This window comes from Thrips palmi, unplaced genomic scaffold, assembly GCF_012932325.1.
Source record: "Thrips palmi isolate BJ-2018 unplaced genomic scaffold, TpBJ-2018v1 HiC_scaffold_7, whole genome shotgun sequence".
In the NCBI taxonomy this organism is placed as follows: Eukaryota; Metazoa; Arthropoda; class Insecta; order Thysanoptera; family Thripidae; genus Thrips; species Thrips palmi.
Window position 1 is genome coordinate 1749193 of NW_023144634.1, and position 22786 is coordinate 1771978.

General features: G+C 42.5%; 3 protein-coding genes and 1 long non-coding RNA gene across 4 annotated transcripts; all 4 read left to right on the top strand.

Moving 5' to 3' along the window:
- Window positions 1–3214: 3214 nt before the first annotated feature.
- LOC117652423 lies at window positions 3215–5203 on the top strand. The gene is made up of 2 exons (XM_034397322.1): window positions 3215–3299; window positions 3420–5203. Exon 2 carries the CDS (start codon window positions 3434–3436, stop codon window positions 5168–5170), a length of 1737 nt encoding a protein of 578 aa, XP_034253213.1. The 5' UTR covers window positions 3215–3299; window positions 3420–3433; the 3' UTR covers window positions 5171–5203.
- A 234-nt stretch (window positions 5204–5437) lies between these two features.
- Window positions 5438–6817, top strand: LOC117652424. Its single transcript, XM_034397323.1, has 2 exons — window positions 5438–5728; window positions 6407–6817. The coding sequence occupies exons 1-2, from the start codon at window positions 5474–5476 to the stop codon at window positions 6761–6763; spliced, it is 612 nt and encodes a 203-aa protein (XP_034253214.1). The 5' UTR covers window positions 5438–5473; the 3' UTR covers window positions 6764–6817.
- A 5821-nt stretch (window positions 6818–12638) lies between these two features.
- Window positions 12639–13229, top strand: LOC117652426. Its single transcript, XR_004588163.1, has 3 exons — window positions 12639–12700; window positions 12859–13051; window positions 13157–13229. It is a non-coding gene; the product is annotated as an uncharacterized LOC117652426 (long non-coding RNA).
- A 637-nt stretch (window positions 13230–13866) lies between these two features.
- On the top strand, window positions 13867–22687 carry LOC117652425. The gene is made up of 7 exons (XM_034397324.1): window positions 13867–13924; window positions 14069–14118; window positions 17270–17374; window positions 19068–19229; window positions 19919–20048; window positions 21180–21261; window positions 22308–22687. The coding sequence occupies exons 3-7, from the start codon at window positions 17273–17275 to the stop codon at window positions 22375–22377; spliced, it is 546 nt and encodes a 181-aa protein (XP_034253215.1). The 5' UTR covers window positions 13867–13924; window positions 14069–14118; window positions 17270–17272; the 3' UTR covers window positions 22378–22687.
- Window positions 22688–22786: the final 99 nt, after the last annotated feature.

A 22786-nucleotide genomic window follows, 5' to 3' on the forward strand; every position in this document is an offset into this window, starting at 1 on the left:
TAGCCCTCTTATCAATATTCTCCGTAGCCTCTTACAATATTCTCCGTAGAGCCGTACAGTATTCTCCGTAGGACCTGGAAGACTAGTCCCACGGAGAACACTGTAAGGTCCTACGGAGAATACTGTACGGCTCTACGGAGAATACTGTTAGAGGCTACGGAGAATATTGATAAGAGCTACAAAATAGCCCGGGCTTAACTTAACCTAACCATAGGGGTAGGTTGGGGAAGAAAAGTACAAAACGCATACTTAGCACTGTACAGAAGTTTTAAATGAGGATTCAACTATTCTGCTCTCGTCAACTTGTAATCCAATGCCTTCCTAATGAAATGGATCACTGTTCATTGATTATAGTTCCCCACATTACGTACAAAATGCCAAAATGTATGTGATTTCGGAACTCCTCGAAAAGGGTAAGAAAAGTACACCACCGGGAAAGAAAAGTACAACGAAAAGAATTGCGATTTCGAACCAGGAGACCACCAATCTTGGCTCAATACAGGTTTACCCCTAAAGTGGAGAGCTTTCACTTGCCATTAGTTCAAGTTTCGTCAAAATCGGTCAATTGGTTCTGATTCTACATGGACTCATCACAGAAGGTCAAAATAGCCTTTTTTCAGAGATAAGTGGGTACAGCATTTTTGTACTTTTCTTCCCCTTTTTACATAAATGCGCATTAACTTGTTTATTTCGAGTCCAATTCTATAACTTGTGTTGACATTTTTTGCTTGTCTCGCCTAATCAAATCTATTTCCGTGATCAATTCAATTTTCATCCCGCTTTTAGTTTCTTAGAGGGTGTTTTTTTGGCCCGCCCTTCTATTCAAAAAATAGGGGGAGGGCCTATGCATTTGCCTTTGTGTCTGTGTGTTGTTGTTGTTGTTGTTGGCGTCTGTGTACAAGGAAGGAGTTGAGCTAGAGTAACCAGATTTGGGGGGAACTTCAGGAGTACCGTCCAAACAAATAATCCGGTGGTGCAAATCCTGTCCGGGTCGCACAAGGGCTGCTGCAGGTGCATCATGGTGGTTAACATGAGCGGGAGGGGGATTTCCGCCATTATTGGTGCTAGCAGGGCACAGGGGTATTTTAGGAATCGGGGCGACGAGACAAGATGAATGGACCTGGTCCCGACCCCATCGGCCGCTTTTACAAGTTGGCCAGATCAGGATCTTCAAAAAAGGGGGTCGACCGACTAAAAAAATTTATTGCAGACTTCGATTGGTCTCAGCGAGACCTATCCAACGAGGGGTCGGAAAGGGGGTCCAGGAGCCCGACTTCGTCTATTAGTCACATCAGGATCTTGAAAAAAGGGGGTCGACCGACTGAAAATTTTTACTTAAGTTTTGGATAGGTCTTGGCAAGACCTCTTCAACGAGGGGTCGGAAGGGGGGTCCAGGAGCCCGCCTTCATGAGTTATGTGAAAAAGTGCGACGGACTCGTTTTGCGCTCCTGCTGTGCCTCTATTGCAAGGAGTTGCAGTAGCATGGCAAATATGGGTATTTTCGGAATGAGGGCGAAGAGACAAATGAAATGGGCATATTCTAAGGACAGTTGGAGTAAAAAGTGTAAGGACTATTGCATATTGTGAATAGAAGGGCGGGCCTAAGTCACGATGGTACATCGATAACTTTGCTTTACCCGCTCACGGTGTGTGTGATGCGAGCGGGCCGAAGGCCCGGGCCTTCGACTGGCCAAGTTGGGTCTGATGCGACGGCCGAAGGCCCGAAAAAAGGCCGCCGGCAGGCCAAGCTGGGCCGGCCCCCTGTCGAACCGAGTTGCCGGCGCAGCGAAGCGGAGCTGGCAACTCGGTTCGACGGAAGGGCGGGCCCTAGCTTGTTTCTTCCCCAATGCCTGTACTTTTCTTCCCCAGCCGACTGTACTTTTCTTCCCCATTTCATTATTACACTTATAAAAAATTGTGTTGAAGTCTAAGAGCGTCGATCGGCACTGTTTTTCAAAGATGATGGTCTAAGCTATAAGGCGGTACCTTACAGTGGACTGTCGGCTGATTCTGCAGGAAGCTGTACTTCAAAGTACAAACATTTAAAAAAAAGATTTTCATAGTTATTTTTAATGTTATTTTCAAACGTGCAGTTTGATTCTAAATATTATAGGTAGAACTGGGCTAAATTTATTTTTTGTCAGCGGGATGACCAATCTTTCTAAAACCACTATCGTGATGGTTCAGTGTAGTTTAAGTTCGGAGATATAACGGGTGTTCTTTTCTTACCCAAGCCTCGAGTGTACTTTTCTTACCCAACCTACCCCTACTTAGTATTTCGTTCTTAAATACTTAGAAATTTCTTTGTAATTAACTTAGAAAACGGTAATATCGGTACAGTAATTGGCAATTGTTAGGTGATACTGACAAAAAACACTAAGTACTATGGTCGCTTACAGAAATGCGTCTGCTAATGAGAAATAGGGTCATTCCATGTGAAATCGACAAGGTTCAAATCGACCAGTGCTCCGATTTTGATGAAACTTGCAGCGATTGTTGGTCTTATGGTCCCATTGAAGTTGCCAAAATATTTTGGTCGAAATGTCAAAGGGGTCTGAGTAGTGCACGATTCAATTTTTTTCACTTTTTGTGAATGGGTATCCGTTTTTTGCTAATATCTCCGGAACTATTCGTCGTACGACAAAAATGAGTACACCGTTGGAAAGAGGAGAAAAAACTGAATAAAATAAAAAAAAAATTATTTTCTTTGGAGAAAAAAATTTTTCTTTTATACTAAACTCAAACTTTCAAAGTTATGTTTGAAACTGTTCCCCTTCATCAAAATTGACATGCTATGGCTCAAAAAGTAGCTTTACCCTTCCCCTAAACGAAAATGTCAATCATACAAAGTACTTTTTTTCGTTTGGGAGAACGAGCGATTTCCGTGGACCTCTGCACTGGATCCGGGCCTACCCTCTGCCTGAACGGTGCACAACGGCCCGGCGCTGTGGCACCGCGGTGTCCTGCCACCCACCCCCATCCCTTTCCGCAGTTCCCAGAGCAGAAGTAGGGGCGCCTGGAGGGTAGGCCGCACCCCGCACGCCGCCCCGGGCTCCCACGGTCACCGCCCAGCAGGTAGGCAACCCTTCCTATTCACCCCGAGCCTTGCTTCGTGGCGCAGCCGAAGTTGATGCGAAAACGGCATTCCCCCCGACGGTGCTGCCAGTGTTTGGGCTGTGGCGACAAGACGAACTTGTTGTTGTTTCTTTGTCTTTGTTTGTTTACTTTCTGCACCGACTACTTGTTGGAGTAAATATTTTTTGAGCATTGACTTTGAGTCGATTTTATGCCCTGAAAAGGTCCGTTTTTCTTGTGTACGAGTTCTTTCTCTTTTTTAAAAAATCTGATATTATAGGATTGTGCTTTGGTTTGATGACGCTTCTTGTTTTATTTTGAGGTTTGGTTTCTTTGTGGTTCAGGTTCCCCCTACACAATGGGCCGAGCAGACACCAAGAAGTGTTTCCTGAGAAAGGTACAACATCTTCCTGATGTTGGTGCCTGCTCTGGGGATTTCACTGCAAGAGCCAGCCTATCTCCAGAAAGGATTCGTTTGCTCAAGATCAGAAGTGGCTGCAGAAAGAGTTTGCAGTATGTTTGTGATGGACATTTCACTAAGTTCATTCACCGCTTTGAAGCACACCAGAAAAACTGCTGTCTTCATCAGTCAACATCTGTTCATGATGGCCCTCCAGCCAAAAAGAAAAAAAGTGGCACTCCTCAATTGCATGTTATTACACTCCAAATGCGGGACAGTGCCAAAACTATTGGACTTGCTTTGGTGCCCGGCAAGAAAGTGTGTGTCAAGTGCAAGATTGACCTGAACGCTAAAATCAAAGCTGCTGAAAAATCTGCCGCAGGAAAGGCTGCTCAAGAATCTTCAAGCAACGCTCCTGACCCGGCTTCAATTTCCAACCCTCCTATATTTTCGTCACCTAGTGTAGGGTCTACTTTGGCCCCCAGTGATATTACAACTCCCACTGTACCTGCTGATAAAAAGGCTTCTAAAGAAGAGTTTTTTCAGGAGAGTATTGATGGATTAAATACTTGGCTGTCCTCTCTTGGATTCTCTCCTGTTAATGAAAGGAAATTAAAGACTCAGAAGAGCTATGGGCGTAAAGTTATGAAGAAAATAAGAGCAGCGCTGACAAAATTTTCTGATCAACAACTAACTGAGGACGAAGATGCAGCATACTTCAGAGAAATAATAGGCCAACTACAGCAATTTATTGATTGTCATCCCCAGCCCGATAAAAAATTATTAGCTTTATCAGTTGTACCAAAAAGTTGGAGCATTTCCAGGATTGAAAGCACATTTGGGGTATCCAACTACATGGCGAGGAAAAGCCGTCTACTAGTGCAAGACAAGGGTATTCTGTGTGGCCCGGGTCCTAAAGTGGGACGCAAACTTTCACCTGAGACAGTGGAGCTGATCACCAAATTCTACTACAGGGACGACATAAGTCGGCCTCTCCCTGGAGCCAAAGATGTACTGAGTGTTTTAGTGGACGGGAAGAGAGTGAAGAAAACTAAAAGACTAGTGCTGTCTACTCTCAGTTGCTTGCATCAAAAGTTTAAAGAAGAACACCCTGATCACAAAGTCTCTTTAGCTAAATTTTGTGAACTGAGACCAAAAGAGTGTGTATTAGCTGGTAGTGCCGGGACTCATGTGATTTGTGTGTGCACCTATCATCAGAATCCAGAACTTATGTTTGAAGCGGGAAATCTAAGTGAAGCTGGATTAGAAAATATAAAAGCGTGCAAAAAGTTGCTTTTATGCTCAGAGCCTAGTGAAGACTGTTTTTTTCGAAGATGTAATGACTGTTGTGATTCCACTGTTTTACAGGAAAAATTGGAAGTTTATTTTGACTCAGAAATGATTTCCACTGTGGTTTACAACCAGTGGGAGTCCACAGACCGGGCAAATATTGTAACTTTAAGTAAATCTACTGATGATTTTATTTCTGAGTTTATATCGCAGATTGAAAGTCTCATACCCCATGATTTTATTAGCAAAGTGCAAGCAAATTTCTATAAGGAATCAATTGAAAATTTAAAAGATGGTGAAGTTGTTGTTAATGTTGACTTTGCAGAAAATTTCTCTTTTGTTGTACAAAATAGCTCCCAGGGGTGGTACTTTAATAATAAACAGGCGACATTGCACCCTGTTTGATTTATTATAAAGATGCAGAGAGCAAAGTATGCCACTCAGCATTTGTTTTGATATCAGATCACTTGGATCATAGTACTGCTGCAGTGCATACATTTCAGAAAAAATTGATCCGTCATATAACTGAGGACCTCAAGATAAAGCTGGCTAAAATCAAATACTTTTCAGACGGTTGTGCTGCTCAGTACAAAAATAAAAAAAGCTGCCGCCAATGTATGGTTTCATGAAAGGGATTTTGGAGTACCTGCAGAATGGCACTTTTATGCTACGAGCCATGGAAAAACTGCCTGTGATGGTGTGGGCGGCATGATCAAACATACTACAATGTTGCATTGCCTACGCTTAACAGCAAAAGACCCACAAATAACAATTGCATATGATTTCTATGATTGGGTGTCTAAAAACATTCAAGGAGTGGCTGCTAAATGGGTTCCGAAAGAAGAAGTTATTGAAAATGAAAAGGCTTTACTTGTGAGATTTGAGACAGCTTTTGACATTGATGGAATCAAATCCCACCATGCTTTAATTCCTAGAGTGCCATCAAAGGATATCTTACTTAAGGGGAGGTTCTGGTGAAAATCTTGCCATTTTCCAAATGGATCCTACAGTCATAATTTGTTCGGAATATAAAGTTTTTCATTGGGGAGACTAAAATTTGACTTTTGAAGGCACATGCCAGGCTGTAAACCCAGTCGAAGAGTCTTTTTGAGCCTATTTAGGCTGTATCTTAAAAAATCTCCTTGCGCATACTATTTTGTCGTAAAAGGTTGACCTTGACATTTTTCACTTCTTCGACTCATTTTCAAAAGATTCCGGCATGCATAGCTCAAAACTTCCATTACATTATTAATTATTAGCTTTTTAAGCTGAAAAGTCCCTAAAATTTGTCTATTTTGTACATTTTTGATCAATTTTAGTGAAATGCTTGGTTAGAAAGCTTGCGAATAAAAATACAATTGACATTTTGAGATGGGCATGCCGGCATTTTAAAAGAATGAATCGAAGAAGTGAAAAATGTCTAAGCCAACCTTTTACGACAAAATAGTATGCGCAAGAAGATTTTTAAAGTTATAGCCTAAATGGGAGAAAAAGGCTCTGCGACTAGATTCAGGGCATAGAATGTGCCTCCCCAATGAAAAATTTTAATAAATACTTGATAAGACATTAAATTTTTAACAAATTTTCACAGTGGGACCTATTTAGGAGAAAATAGCATTTTCACCAGAACCTCCCCTTAAGTTGTATTCACAAGATACAAAATTTAATATTAAGAAGATATGTACCAAAGAATTTGAACTAGACTATAGTGAGGTAAAAGGATTTGTAACATTTACAGAAGACGAAAATTCCTGGGAGCTAGGCTGCGTATCTGAATTCCATGAAGAGGATGAAAACTTTTCGGTTCAAGTTATGGAAGCTACTGGACAACCAAGAAGTTACAAGTTTACTGATATTGTTATAATTGTTAGTCTACATGACATTGTAAGTCTAGTTAATCCGTACTTTCAAGCCAAAGGGACAATTGTGAAACTTCGAGTAAGTGATGCTAAGGCAGCAGATGTAAAATTAAAATCTAAGAAAAAAAATATGTTTTGAAGCAAGGTATAACTTGCAGCTACAGTTATACTACTTTAAAGGTTCAGAGGAAGGTCAGCCAGCATTTAAAAGTTTGTGTTCGATTTAAATTTCCTAACAATTTGAAAGAAATCTCAGTCTGGTAACAAACATTTGACAATGTGCAACACAAACTCTCGCCTAGGGCCATACTGAAAATTTGAAGGTCAAGAAGGAGATGGAGTAGGGGGAGGGGACAGGGGAAGAGGGGTAGTAACGTAGGATGAGTTGCCTACCTGCTGGGCGGTGACCCTGGGAGCCCGGGGCGGCGTGCGGGGTGCGGCCTACCCTCCAGGCGCCCCTACTTCTGCCCTGGGAACTGCGGAAAGGGATGGGGGTGGGTGGCAGGACACCTCGGTGCCACAGCGCCGGGCCGTTGTGCACCGTTCAGGCAGAGGGTAGGCCCGGATCCAGTGCAGAGGTCCACGGAAATCGCTCGTTCTCCCAAACGAAAAAAAGTACTTTGTATGATTGACATTTTCGTTTAGGGGAAGGGTAAAGCTACTTTTTGAGCCATAGCATGTCAATTTTGATGAAGGGGAACAGTTTCAAACATAACTTTGAAAGTTTGAGTTTAGTATAAAAGAAAAATTTTTTTCTCCAAAAAAAATAATTTTTTTTTATTTTATTCAGTTTTTTCTCCTCTTTCCAACGGTGTACTCATTTTTGTCGTACGACGAATAGTTCCGGAGATATTAGCAAAAAACGGATACCCATTCACAAAAAGTGAAAAAAATTGAATCGTGCACTACTCAGACCCCTTTGACATTTCGACCAAAATATTTTGGCAACTTCAATGGGACCATAAGACCAACAATCGCTGCAAGTTTCATCAAAATCGGAGCACTGGTCGATTTGAACCTTGTCGATTTCACATGGAATGACCCAATAGTCGGTAAAAGGCTGAGGTGCACGTACTTCACAAGATTGCTTGGCGAAGGACTTCTTACAAAATAGTCCATCCTTGAATAGAAACGTGGACGTTGTATTTCAGAGAAATCGAGATTAACTGATATGCAGTGAAAATACGTAGTTCATGAAATCTTTTGTGTACCTCTGTAGTTCGAAATCCGCACTGACAGATAAGATCGTACAGAAAGGATCGTCTGGGATCCACTCTGACAGAACCATTCTATAGGGTATTTAACCGTTTCGCTGGACCGGAAGCTAAAGATTGAAAGTAAGAACCTAAACCACTCATGAGCATGCGCAGGCACTGACTCGGAGTGGGAAGAGGGGGAGGGGGGCGTCTGCGCAGAACCGCTTTTGGGTCTAACTTTTTGTTCTTCGACTTCCGGTCCAGAGATTCGCGAGAACACCCTATAAGGAGGCGTCGATCTACCTTTCCTTTCAAGGTTCGGGACACACTTTAAAAAAAATCTGTACTTTTGTACGGAAATGGTACAGGAAAATATAGTACGGAGGTTCGGAGAAAAGTACGGAAAGTTCCGTACTTGCTCCATGTGAACCCATGCAAATGGGTACGGAAAAAAGTACGGAACGTTCCAAGCAAATTGTCGACCAGACATGTTCCGTACTTTTTCCGTACTTTTTTCTCACAGTGCATGGAGCAATCTGTTGGCCTCCGGCCGATCCCTCGTCAAACCGAATGCACCGGAAGTCGGAAGCCCTGGCCATCTATGGTAGCACGTACACTAGACGGAGGGAGGCTTATGGTTGACCAGCGCGACTTCCGGTGCTTTCATTACAAGTCTAGCGTGTTCTTCCCCCCACCACTACTCCCCAGCACTACCGCCTCAGCCGCAACCAGTGCGTGGTAACTCCGGCCTTATAGGATTCTGTTATTTGACCGAACTGGAGGAGCAGGGCGCCAAGTGACACGGGCTAAAAACAAAAAACCTCCCGTGTTAGGGGCAAATCTGCAACGGAGCTATTTATCGATATTTTACGTATTTTTGATAGAAAATGCGTAAAAATGAAAGGAGGCGTAAAAGAAACAAAATTATTTTAAAACAAGTTTGTTTAGACCCAATTTAGACCTTTTCAAATTTTTTCAAGCGTTTTTGCTTGTAGGTTGGTGGGAAACGGGTTGTCGTCTGTGAAGTAAATATAAACAATAAACAAAACATACTGTCTGCTATTTTTTTTACTAAATTTTGTAAACATCGTCTGCTTGTTTGTAAACAAACTTTTGGGAAATGTAGTCTCCATGTTTGTACACAAGCTTTTGTAAACATCTCCATGTTTGTAAACTCTCCTTTAAGTATTCTTTGGGCCAAGATTTTTAGGTGTTTACTTGGATGGATAAGAGTTTATGTCCTTAAATTTTTTGAAAAAGGGATTGAGAAAACAATGTTCATATATTCTTTTTGATAACATTCTTTTATTAATTAAACGGCTGTTTCAGACACATCTTATAAATTTATTAGCCGCGACAGGCACACAAAAGTGCGAAGCCTTCTGCCACCAGGGGAAGACGGCAGCTATGGCATGAACACTCTAAATTGAAAGTTGTCTTCTTGCAGTGCTCGCAGCGACACTTTCTTCAGTCAAAGATTAGTGTCCTAGCGATCCAATTTGCGTCTATCTAAATGGTGCTTCTTCCTGGCAATTGTGAGTGCATGCTTGCAAGTACATAAAAGTACATAGTTGTGATCATGAACACACTTACAACTGCATGTTGCATGTATGCGCTCAGAGGCATGCACTCGCCAGAAAGCATTGTAACGGTCTACCTGCGAGCATGCACTCAAGTGACCCAGGCACATTCAACTGATCATAATCAGCAGGGCAAAATGGATGGGGTCTGGAACGACATGATCATTCAATGTGTCCGTTCCCATGTCAAAAGAATTGTTGTCGTTGTTTTCGCTGTCATCAACATTATCCATTCCTTCATTTGGGTGGGATTCCATTAAGCCTGGATAAATAAAAAGATAAATTAATTTTTGAGTGCATAAAAGAAATGGCAATTCATATTTCTTAGAACCTACCACAATTACAGGCATGTTCAGCACCAGAATTGCGTTTGAATACAGAAATGTTGTCTTGACCAGAAGATTCAGAAGAAGAGCCTAGACATACAAGAAAAGATTACTTAACACTAGAAGCGCCGGGTTTTCGGATTACCGTAGAGCGCCGAGCGGGCCAATTTGACCCACGGGCATTTTCGTCGTACATGTCAACTGTTGAACCGTCATTTCGACTCAAAGGGAACCTTACACGGATTTTTAGACCCTTAGCAAGTCAAAGGATAAAATTTGGTGCACGGGGGTCACAGGGGACGAGGTAGGCAACCCGCAAACCATGATTTGCTGTTCTTAGAGTTTTCTACTGTGCCTCGTTGCCGAAACGTTTTTAATGATAATAGATGGCATAATTGTAATCACCTTATGATCGAGATAGTGACTTTTAATGAAATTACTGAACCGTAGACCATTAAGACCTGGCCAAACCTTCAAAGCATAGCTGCAAGGCATGCCCGGAAACCACACTGTGGCAAAAAGCTACGGAAAATTCTGTTAACAGCTTGTGGTAATTCTCCGTAGGCCCCTTATCAATATTCTCCGTAGGCTCTTACAGTATTTTCTGTAGGACCGCACAGTATTCTCCGTAGGACCGCACAGTGATCTCCGTAGGACTATACAGTCTTCGAGGTCCTACGGAGAAGACTGTGCGGATTTACAGAGAATACTGTGCGGCCCTACGGAGAATACTGTAAGAGCCTACGGAGAATATTGATAAGAGGGCTACGGAGAATCCTGGCAAAAAAATTAACAGGATTTTCCGTACCTTTTTGCCACAGTGCAGGGTTCATAGCAACGGAGAGCTCATAGTAAGGAGGATTGAGTGCTCGATTGAGTGTGTGCTAAAAAGGCTGGAATGTAAGAGACATGTGTTAACACCCTCGGGTACACACTAAACTCGCCACAACCAGCAAGGCGCGTATTGGGTTCTAATTTGCGTCCGTTCGTCAACTAGCATTCAGTGATCTGTCCTAACCAGTTTTGCTCCTGCTGTAGCCCTGAGATGGGTTTCCGAGTCGTTCATCGTCCTGACCGGCTTGTACAGACATCTAGGGAATGAATAGTTGCCGAGCTAAGTTAAAATGTACTAAATGTAAATGTAAAGTGTACTAAATGTACTAAATGTAAAATGTGGCAAGTGAATTACCTTGAAACACTAGACACGAGAGCAACAAAGCGGATCTCGGCATTTTAATTATCTCTTTACGCATGATGGAGTCCTTTGACCCAAGGATTCGGGCTGAGCGTGCTATGAGTGCCACTGAAGGTAGACTAGCGGCTCAGTGTTCGAGAGACACCCTAGGGCGTTTAGAAGTCAATCGGGTTACCCAAAATGCCTGAGACATTGGCAGTTTACGTCAAAGGAAGCTGCACGATGTCTCCAGGCAGAAAATGTATTGCGGGTTGCCTACTTCGTTATAGACGCAGACCTGACGCATTCCTAATATGACGTAAGTTATTTTTAGTGGTGAAGAGTCAGTTCATAGCTCGTTATGTTGTGTAGAAACGCGAAAATGTGGTCAAAATGCCGTGTGGGTCAATTTGGCCCGCTTGGCGCTCTATGGTAAAAGTCAATTTATCTCGGTCAAATATGGTCCGAGAACGTCCAGATTTCGAATGTAGACGCATTTCATCATTTTAGGAAAAGTCAGAAATTAGGGGGCTGCCACTTTCATTTTGAAAAGTCGAAACTACAGTTCAAAACTCAAAATGGGTCAAATTGGCCCGTTCGGCGCTTCTAGTGTTAAAAAGTCTACCACAGCCCATTTCTCTTTGTTGCTTTGAGAAAACAAAAGGAAAACCTACAGGAATAATTGTTTCCTCTGGCCTCAAGTTCAGTGCAGGTCTTGTAATGTTCACTCATGCTTGGAACAGCATTGCACTTGTGCTGCCCACTAGGATGCAAATCATCGGGACCAAAGCGCCTAGCACACACCTATTTATTGCTAAACTTCTTCAGCTGCAGCAGTTTAACTTTGACACAAATTAATCCACAATTTGTACCTAGAAATAAAAAACAACGGGAGATTAAGTGAAAAGAAATATTTAACTGCTGTGCGTGCATGGCAGAAGAGGGCTAACAGATAAAAAGAAGAGTATTAGCAAACCAAGCAGAGCAAACAAAAACACAAGTTAAGAGGCTTTAAGCAAAAGCTTGCCAAGCAAAAGCAAAAGCCAAGCTGATGCCAAGTAGACACAGCTCACGGATGCATCGAATTGAATGTTATATTGAACAGATTATCCAGATTGGTCAATCGCCACTTGAAATTACAACTTGTGAACTGTGTATACTTCATTACAACATGAATAACATTGGAATGAAAAGAGTGAACAAATTATATTGACTTATACATACCGGTTTTCATCCGTGTGAGGGAATCATTTGAAGCTGGCTTCGTCGTTTGTGTTTGTGCTACACATTCCACAGTTTTCATATTTGACAATGCTGCTGCCTGATGCCCGTGTAAAGTATCTCTTTCCATTTCTTTTCTTCGGTACCAAGGATTCCTCTCTAGCCTCATCCTCAGATCCTCTACGCTTTGAGTGCATCGCTCTGAAACCTAAATAGGGAAACAAAGAAGCCATAACACACGTCACACGCAACCTATATGAATGCGGCAGACTCCATTCTATCCTTTTCCATTCAACTTCAAGCCTAGATTCGGTTACTCTTACTATAAAAGAGTTAACCTTGTGAGAAAGCATGCTTCCAACAGATAGGCTATGATTGATAATGAAGGAAACATGTGAACATGTTAATAGATACTCGAACACATAGGGTTATTAATATTGAATTAAATGTAACTTGATACGAAAGTAACGATACGTTAATGACATTACAGCAAATATCTTAAAATTACAGAAAATGTACGTACCTTCCGTTCCGTAGCACCGTGGAAATGAAGTGATTTGAACTGGAGTGGAGTGCAGGGTAGAAAACACGACATTTTAAAATTTTAATAAGTACTTCGTTAATAACCCAAGAACTTTCCTCAAACATCTTAAAATAATTTTTAAAGTCATTCATTTCTATTTTTAAGCTTTATTTCGCTTTAATTTAAAATAATATATATTTGCGAGGGCTTTTAGTGTTCTAGGGTTGCCATCCCTGCTCCTCCAGTTCTGAAACCCCCCAAGCGCCCACCTCCTTTCCCCCACCCTGGGAGTTACCACGCACTGGCCGCAACGCCACCGTTGCCAAGCAAACCAACACTGCAACCGAACGAATGCTGAGCGTTGTCTCATTTTAGTTTAGTGGTGGCTTGAACCTGATTTCATTGAGGTAAGTCCTCACCAATGAAGAGTTCTAAAGGGAATGGCATATGCGTGGCTATTAGTTTCGTCTTGAGGGTTAAGTTACACTCACTCAAAGTTTGTTTGAATCAAGATTGCTCAGTGACGGCGGTGTTGCTCGGTGTTGCTGCTGAGAAGGCAGAAGCGGGGAGTCAGAGGGGGTGAGACATAGCTAGCCTGTTAAAGGGATCGTAGCGGAACAAGTGACACAGTCTGTATAGAGTACTCCAAAGAAGCTCTGGCACGGAAGAGGAGGAACAAAAACGGAAGTAGGAAATTCCAGTTTATTTGATAAGTATACGCTGGGCATGAGTTCCGCAGCGTATATTTCTCATTACAACTGGAATTCCTTACTTCCGTTTTTGTACTTCTTCCAGGCCAGAGCTTTTTAGGAGTACTCCATTCCATCCCGCTGACTGTTACGGGTGACCTTTCCTTGATCTGTTCTGTTAGGTGTGAGGCGTCCAGATCGTGTGTTCGTCAGAGGAACGCGGCTTCGATTCAGGTTCTGACCCTCCTCCCCTAGAGAGGAGTTCTGCCCGAAGCCCAACCAACTCTCGGCCTTTGCTGTTGACGGACTGCCCTCTGACGTGTTCAGCCCGACCAAGAGCACTTCCCACCTCACTTTGGTAAGAAACCAATCAACAAGTAGACACTTCAAGCAGGGCCATGTAGTGAAGAACAAGAAGTTCATGGACCGGATACAGGATATGAAATTGGCCTTTTCGGAGGATTTAATAAGTTTAAGTCAAATTTAGTCTAAAACTTACCTACCTTGAACTTAGATTGAGAATAAACACTCGTCATCAAATTGAGTACTCCAAAGACGCTCTGGCCCGGAAGAAGAAGAACAATAACGGAAGTAAGAAATTGCAGTTTCTATGAGAAATATGCGCAGCGTATATTTCTCATAGATACTGCAATAATCTACTTCCGTTTTTGGTCTTCTTCTTCTTCCGGGCCAGAGCTTCTTAGGAGTACTCTATAAGTAAACGTTCTTTGACAGCTGGTTCCAGCTTATGTTCTTCACTTCAGGCCTTGCTAGGTGTGCCTATTGTGAGTGTAGGTTTATACAATCTGCTGATGAACCTGCAGTCCCGTGTTCATCTCGTTCATCAAAGAGGATCCGTACGTTGCCCGGGTTGTTAAACGAACCTCTGAACCGGAAGTCAAGGGCAAATGTATAAATCGAAACCGCCTCTGCGCATGAGCACAGCGGTTTTAGTTCCAACTTCTATGACTTCCGGTCCAGAGATTCTTTGAACCACCCTGACGAAACGTATTCTTCTCAGTTCTCGAGGGGCTAACGTCCAGTCTGGAGTAGACATAGTGACTACAGCCAATCGGCAGATTCGTTAGCGAGACATCTACCCTTGTTCTGTTGTTATACCCTGCCGAATCTTAAAACTCAAAGTGCATGCTCCGCATAGGTAAACTGGCCCAAATTTTCGTACGTAGTTGTGACAACCGCTATCGACCTTCCGGGCCGATCATCTGAATCTTCGAAGCTCCTCATGTATCCGGCCTTCCGATTGATTTAGTCTTGGTGTAACGTTCAGTCACCGTAGCTGCTCTCGTTCACATATTCAGAGTGCGCAACGGCACACACATTGACAAAAATTATAAACCACCAGGCAAGTAGCGTGTATGTCTAAGCCACTTCTCCTGTCGTGTTTATACATCCCTTCTGATCGGGAAAGGTACTCCAGAGCAGAGGAGGCCTGGACCGGAAGCACAGAGTCGCTAACTTTACCGGAAGCTCAGAGTCGCTAACTGTACCGGAAACTTAGAGGCGCTTAGAGGTTAACGTGCTTCTTTTAATGCGCCACAGTTTATTTACGTAGTGTAGCTTTCCGATTACGTGAAATAGGGTCCTTCGCAGAAGAAATAGAACGGAAGTTGCTAAGAATGAAGAAGAAAAAGGCATGCGCAGAGTACTCCAAAGAAGCTCTGGCCCGAAGATGATCAAACGGAAGTAAAAATTGCAGTTTCTATCAGAAGTTACGTTGCGCATGAGGTCCGCGGCGTATATTTCTCATAGTAACTGCAATTACTTAATTCCTTTATAGTTCTTCTTCCGGGCCAGACCTTCTTTGAAGTACTCCTTATGAGAGAATGAGCGTCGTCTGCGTTACCGTTCTGCCGCTTCCGCAGTCATATCCTCACACAAGTTGGTGTTTGTCTTTGATTTCTTTGCAACTTCCGGTCCAGCTCTTCGCCGAAGTCCCCTATTAACCCGACTGACCATTGGGGCCACGGCGCCACGCCTCGAACTCCGAACCTTTTTTTTGAATGAGTTCCTGACCAAGACAACGGCTCCTTGTTTCCGGTCCAGGCCTCTCTGTGGTATCCTATCGAGCCTTTTTTTACCGGTGGAGAGCGGCTCGTGGCTTCCGACCCGGACATCCCCAGGAATATTATCAACCGCAGGCACTCTGTTTTATAAAGACCAAAGTATATCTGTGAGTTATTTCTTCAGGAACATATTCTTCAAGTATTGATCCTACGATTCAGGACTATATTTCGTATAAACATTTCCTCTGGTCGATTCCTCATTGCGGTGCTGCTTTTCCACTGAGCTTCTTCTCTACGTTAGTGTAGTTACGTCATAGAGTGCCTTTAGGACCCGTATCTTAACTATCCCTAGCTGGTTCCAGTTGTGATTCAATGGGCATATGTATACATGCGCTCTCCTGTTACCACATAGTTACGTCCGGAGCTATTCCGATTTAGCTTTGATATCTTTCACGAACGGCAGAACACCTAAGTCGCCATTTCATGTGAACTTGCAGTTGGAAAGGCAAACCTTAAGCTATCCCTGGTAGTTCGACTTAAGCCAACGGGTGTTTGTCTTCGCTTCTTTAATTGTTAACTTTTCTAAAGGCAAGATGCAAGGGTTCATCTCTCCGAAATCTCTCTCTTTGCCGAATTGGAACGAAAACTGGAGGGGGAAGCTCTGGCCTAGCCCTATCGGTCATTTAAAGTCGTCCTTTGGCCTCGTTTCCTGCCTGGAAAACACGGGGAACTGTTCGTCAAAAAAGGAAAGCAGGAAAATATCTAAAGAAACACCGGGGCATTTTACGTCGAACTATCGTGGTCCCAAACGTACTTACTTGCTCAGATCCGGCCCCCAGTGTTTTCTATAATAGCCTATCGCCTTAGAAACAACCACTTAATTTTTTTGGGGGGAAAAAAATCAGAATTTTGCCCATAGTAATTTTTGGGAATTTCAAATAAAATTTCAAACCTTTTTATGAGTTGTTAAAAAATTGTCCTTATTGGCGCTCAAATAGGCTGAAAACTGTTAGGGACGGCAACATAATCTGGTGAAAAACAAGTTTGGGACCCCAGCCTTTACCAGAAAGAACGTTTTTGACAAAATTCACCGATGTTTTAATTCCCTAAATACGTCACCTTACTTTTCGACCATGTTGGCATCAAAGGACCTGAAGAAGTGCACTAGCTGTCAGCAAAATATTGGGGATGGCAACCCATAAACACCTGAAATATTGTCAAAACAACCTTCAAAGGTATTTTGATTTTTCGCCAAAATTAACTAAATGGGACCGATATTGGGCCTGTGCGTTCAAATGTTTGCCTGGTGTCTGTCCTAACACTCTGGAACCATTTCGAGGTGAGGGTCAGCATTACAAGAATTTAGGCACACATACACAGCAAGAAAACGTTGGCCTAGACTCTTGTAATGCTGACACCTCGAAATGGTTCCAGGAGTGTCAAGACAGACACTAGGATAACATTTTAATGCACGGGACCAATACAGGTGCCATGTAGTTAATTTTTGGGGAAACACTTAGATATCTTTGAGAGTTATTTGTCAATATCTGTAGTGTTTATGGATTGCCATCCTCAATATATTGCTGACAGAGTACCCCGTAAGGGTCCTTTGAAGCCTATACGGTTGAAAAATAAGTATAACTTCAGTCTGGCCGGGTCTTTTTCACTTCCGGTTTTGGATATCTCATCTCCACCTCAGAGAATCCGTATCGTGACTCATTTTAAGCACAACAAGGGTCTTTCGGAGAAGAGCTGGAACGAAAATCATGAAGAAGGGAAGGGAGACCGAGAATATACTTTCTAGAAGCGGTAGAACAGTGATCTATTTTCCACTTGCATTTCAGCTGTTCTCCGAAGTGCCCTCTTTAATATCTGTTAACTTGTCGTTTTCTTTGTTGCCACAGAACAATAGAACATGGCGGTGATCCAACGACTGAGCTGGCTCCCTCGCTTGGACCGGGGCTGCTGGTGCTGCCCTCTGGAGACGTTCTGTTTGGTCTTTGGGTACTTTTCTGTGGTGAGTAGGGAGCCTTCTGAACACTGTTAGAAATTAGCTCCGAAATTCTATGGAGAAAAACCCTATAATCACGTTCATGGAGATTATTCATTTTCCATCGTTTTTCGTAGAGATCTTTTCAGGGCTTAAACAAATGTTCTTCGGAGCATTTCTTGGGTCCTGATGGGAGGTAAAATGCATGTTTTTTCTCAGATATGTGAAAGAGGGCTTCGCTGAAGCATTCTTTAGTCTGAAATGGCCAAAGAAGGGACAATCTCCTTCGAGCTCATTTGACTTCTATCCTGTAGGTTTTCCTAAATATTATGAAAACTGAGCTAAACAAGTAGTGGTTCACCTTTCCCTCATTTTTTAACTGGTTGCAAACCTTTTTTTTTCGCGATTTCCTGATAGTGAAGCATGCATGTTTGTTCAAAATTACGAAACTTTTCGGAGAAAGCCCAGAGTTTGCCTTTATGGAGAGCTAGCTCTATGCAGAGGTTTCGGAAAAACTCCATGATTTTTTTTTCTCGGAAATTTCTGACAGTGAGTGTTAGTTAAATGCTCAGTTAAGTTAACGATCCCTGGAAATGAAGCATTCACTGGACATTTCCCTATGCATTCAGAGAGGGGAAAACCTCGCGGATGAGCCTGATACACTTTGTTCTAATGATTTGAGCGAACACACAACTGCTTTGTTTGCCTCTAGAATCTAGTTACGATTTCGAACCAGTCAGGTTCGCCTTATTCGTAACTGTTTTAGCAAGGTTATGTTAGCCACGTTTTAGCAAGGCAACAACGTTACTTGATAAACCGTAATGCGAACTAGGACTTCTTTCCATTCTGAACTAATTACTATTTTATGCCGCTGCCATCAAACGTTACTTTTTGTCAAAGATGGCCATAATTTTACTTTACAGTTATCTCAGAGGAAAGTTCCATCGCTCTCATTCAATGTGATGTCACAGTTTTTCTGTGCAAATGAACTCTCTGTACGATAAACTGCACTTAAAAGTACTTGTGGACAGTATGTTTCCACAATACAGACAGTTTTGTGGTAAGAAAGTTCATCCACGAAGTGCACTCTCATTCCAGGAACGTGACGTCATGTTGAAACGAACGTGTCAACGTGACAAAATGTCACGTTCGTTTGAGCACTGTGTCACATTCGTTTGGGTGTGTATCGGCCAAAAATTAGCTCTTTCACTTTCGAAAGAACGTGACACAATGCTCGAACGTAACATTTAGTCACGTTCGTTGTAACGTGATGTCACGTTCCTGGAATGAGAGTGTGGAAAAGGGGAACACTGAAAATCTATCGGCGTGACTCCGTGCCGCTGCTGAGGCGTGAATTAAGTGTCTTGCCATTAAACGGCCTGACAGAACAGTCACGCCAAAAATCGGCGTGACTCAAATATTCACGCCAATTTTTGGCGTGAATTTCTTGTCATGCCGCTTTTTGGCACGACTTGTCTCATGAAACGCGTTGTCATTCACGCCAAATATGGGTGTGACTCACATGTCACGCCGTTTTTCGGCGGGAGTTTCGTGTCACGCCAAAAATTGGCGTGACTTTTTGTCACGCCATAATTTGGCCATGTGTCCGACCATTACGTTTTCAGTGAATAATTTGACTGAAGTCTAAATTCACAAGAAAACACTTAGTGTACAGCTTTCCAGATTGTTCTCGAATATGCAAAGTTCTGTTCTTTTTCAGGTGACGAGCCTGGTCGTTATGGTGGTGATGTTAGTGGCCATCTCAATCGGTACTCCTTACGATTGGGGCTTCCTGATCGTCGCTAGAGTGATTTTGGCCATGACTTTCGAGGGCTTTATCTGCTTCGTGCTCTCTGTCATCTGTATCATGGGAGTACATCAGGTAATTATTTATTGTATTTCTTGCCAATGATGACAGTCCACGGGCATTCGAAGTGTGGACCAGTAAAGCGAAAAAGAGATTGAACTCGGCGAACCTATACCTAAATTGAGTGTGTATCTCGAAAAGTACCCAATATAAGATCTATCGCGCAAGATCAGGTTGATCTCTCACATGGTTTTATGGTTAAACGGGTGATAAATGGCTTGCTTTACCGATCCCTGACTCAAAATAGTTTTGTTGATGTTAAAGAAGTGCTGTCACAGGATCATATTCTTTTTTTAAATTAGTTTACTTGCACCAAAACTCGACCCAGTAGTTTTAACCGTGATCCTCCAACCGTTTATGAGTATTGAACTGCTTTCATGCCACAACTGTAGCCAGTGCACAATCTCTTATTTCTCAGAAATGCGTGAGATTTCAGGGTTCAAATCGTTCATGTGCGTCCTTAATTTAGAGAGGTACTGTTGATGTGCCCTAAGACAAGTTGAATTCAGACTCTGTTGTACAGTCAAGATTCTCCATATGGTGAAAATGTTCCATATTATGGTGGTGCAGCTGACTTTTTAACATACCATAGAGAATTCACTGTACCTTACAGATCTTTTGACGAATTTTGTTTGCATTATTAATATTTAATAATAATATTATTATTATATATTAACAACGTGGCGGAAATGTTCATTTTACAGAGACGCCAGTCCAATCTGATGCCCTTCGTCATCTTCCTGCACTTGCGCGCGGTTGTGGCCATCCATCTAGCCATCTGGGTGGGGACCGAGGTGCCAGTGGTGACGCTTCCGGGGACGCTGCCTCTTGTTGGTGAGTACACTCCCTGGTCCCAAGGGCGTTCACAATCACGTGAACACCCCATATCCAAAGGCGATACTTAGAGCACTTTTTTTCAGCTGTGCAATTGTGTATTGTCAGCAATCGGCCTTACCGAAAAGTTTGTCCTCAAAGGCGATGAACAGAAATATTGCACTGTCAGTACGTTACTGACTTTTTCCTCATTGATTACGTATTCGCGAGGGGGAACCACATTGGATGTTTGGGGACACAAAATTTCTTAAGGCTAAATATTTCGTCGGATTTCGCAAGATTTTTAACGATATTCCGCTAAAATAGCTTGTTTTTGCCCTTCGGGCAAGATTTCAGATTTCCTATAGATTTCTAGCGCTAAGGGGACACAAGATTTCTAGAGTGGTTGCCCCCTCGCGTATTCGTTTAAACGGCATTAATACTAAGTATTTTCCAAGTATGACTAATTATTCGTTTGTGAAATTATGTACAAAACAATATTCTCAGTACATAATTGAATATTTCCTAAGTAGTTCTTTAAAAAAGGAAAAGTATGTATTATAGTTGCACAAATTACTTGCATAAGTACTGACAAAATGATCAAAACGTCAACAACGTGCTGAGAGTGTGCTAAAATTTGGCAGGTTACTTTTGAGCGGGGGTTGCAACGATGCACTCTCTAAATGTGATTCCCATAATACGAAGTAAATGGCGCAAGCATTACGCGAAGGTGATTTTTCCTCGGATGACGAAGGAATAATGCTTCGTGTTTTGCTTGCGTCGAGTTCACTGTAACATACGAATGACATAGGCCAAATTTGATTGTAAGACATTTAGAGTGCAGAGAACGGCTGAAACCATACTTTCCGGAAGTGCAAAGGTTCGGGACTTCTCTAAGTTATTCAAACTTGGCCGTTGTTGTTGGTAAAACGCATTGCAAAGATCGAAAGAGCATGAAATTTCAGTTCGCCTTAGCTCATCGTCCATTCCAAATTTCCAAATTTTGGCCATTTTCCTAAGTATTGACATCAGTGGTTATCCTAGAAAAGGGATTCATCGTCGAGTTGCCTGTGTCACTCGTAGACGGTTATTCTTCTTAGGAAATCTGATTCTTGTGTATTTGTTGTGATTGTGTTTTCTTCCTACTTTTAGGCTTCATCATCTACCCTCTGCTGTGCGTTAACAGTCTCCGTATCAAGTTTGCCGAGGAGGACTTGGAGCGCGCTTGCATGTCGTAAGTACTCTTAACTTCAAAGCCGATGGAAGTGTGCTTGCCGTGAAATTCGAAAGCCTGACCCGAAATACTCATAAGATCACATCATTAAAAGGCCTTCGTTATTCAAAGCAATTCTTTGAAAGAGTTACAATGCCTTCGTTTGCCAAAATTTGGTATTGCAGGATGCGGCGCCCATTGTGGCGAGAAGTCTGCCCTTTGCATTGGATTTGTGGTGTTTTCGCACATCACTTTGGCCTGAAGCGACTAGAAAGCTTGATTCAGACCTGTGGTCCACAGTTCAGACCTTATATTTCTTCCTCAACCTCGGGTAAGCCTGCAGGTCTGAGGAGTCGCTTTCGACCCACAGCCGAGTGAGTTGGCTTGCCTACCTGCGCGGCGGGCCGGCAGGCTGGCGCTTCCACTGCTGCCGAGTGCAGCAACATGGTCACTTGCTTAGTCGCATCGGTCTGAAACTTGCAAGCCTTCGTCTGCATAGTATGTGGCGTACTCTCTCGGAGGCCTGAGCGCACATTCACTGTATACGATTTAGTTTGATCCGCAAAGAATCACACACGAAATGTTAATTAATGTAGAATTTTGTACGTCGTGATGCACGATTTTTAACCTGCGTGACGTTTCTCATAAATTGTGCAGAAATTTGCATAAATTTATGCGTTTTCACGCATAATATTATGCTAATTCCCCGCATGGACAAAATGGTGCATGTGGCACGTTCAAAATTCTATTTACACATCTAGTGTGCACGGATCGTTGCTCATATGGTATAAGTACACACTAAATGTTATGTACAATTTTGTACGCGAGACATCACAGTTTTTTGTGCACTTTCGTACAATATTTGTACGAAAAACTGCACAAAATTCCCCTTTTAGTGCAAAATTTCGTACAAATTTGTACGAAAAGTTCGTGTGCACCAAAAACTGTGATGTCTCGTACAAAATTTGTACCAAAACATTTAGTGTACAACGATCGTAACATTTTTTTTTTTCAAATGTTTTTTTAAGCGAAGTTTTTTATTCAATGAGGTCTTTTGTGGTTTGCAGGGTTCCTAGCGCACCTGGCAAGAACAACATTGACCATAACCTGGACAACAACCGCGCCCACTGCGTCTGATCGTGAAAGAAGCTGTTGTTTGTCTACTGCGCAGTCCCATCGTCAAGAACTTTTCCTTCGGCTAGCACTTGTTTAGATGGAGCGAGAAAATTTCCATTTGTTATGAAGCTTCTCAGATATTACTTTAATTTCCTGTGCACACGGATGCTTTACATTTCTTTGTCGAGATTCGTGTCTCATTCTCAGCAGTAGCTTTTTAAAACAATTGTGTGCACCTACAGAAGCCATCAACAAGATATCATTGTGCTTCTTTTGTTGTGGGTAGTCTCCAACTGTAGTTTGATATTAAACATGTTCTTATGCATCCTTCTACTTGCTTATTTTCACTGTCCTAACATCAATGATTAAGTGAAGATAAGTTAATCACTTGGATCCTGGTGAAACCTGGCTAGATGCCCAAGGGTCAGGG

Bases quoted from the DNA above. Each gene is read 5' to 3' on its own strand.
- LOC117652424 (XM_034397323.1), top strand. From the start codon at position 5,474: ATGATCAAACATACTACAATGTTGCATTGCCTACGCTTAACAGCAAAA. The intron at 5,729-6,406 runs GGGAGGTTCTGG...CCTCCCCTTAAG, and splicing joins CAAAGGATATCTTACTTAAG to TTGTATTCACAAGATACAAA.
- LOC117652423 (XM_034397322.1), top strand. From the start codon at position 3,434: ATGGGCCGAGCAGACACCAAGAAGTGTTTCCTGAGAAAGGTACAACAT.
- LOC117652425 (XM_034397324.1), top strand. From the start codon at position 17,273: ATGGCGGTGATCCAACGACTGAGCTGGCTCCCTCGCTTGGACCGGGGC. The intron at 17,375-19,067 runs GTGAGTAGGGAG...GTTCTTTTTCAG, and splicing joins TCTTTGGGTACTTTTCTGTG to GTGACGAGCCTGGTCGTTAT. The intron at 20,049-21,179 runs GTGAGTACACTC...TCCTACTTTTAG, and splicing joins GGGGACGCTGCCTCTTGTTG to GCTTCATCATCTACCCTCTG.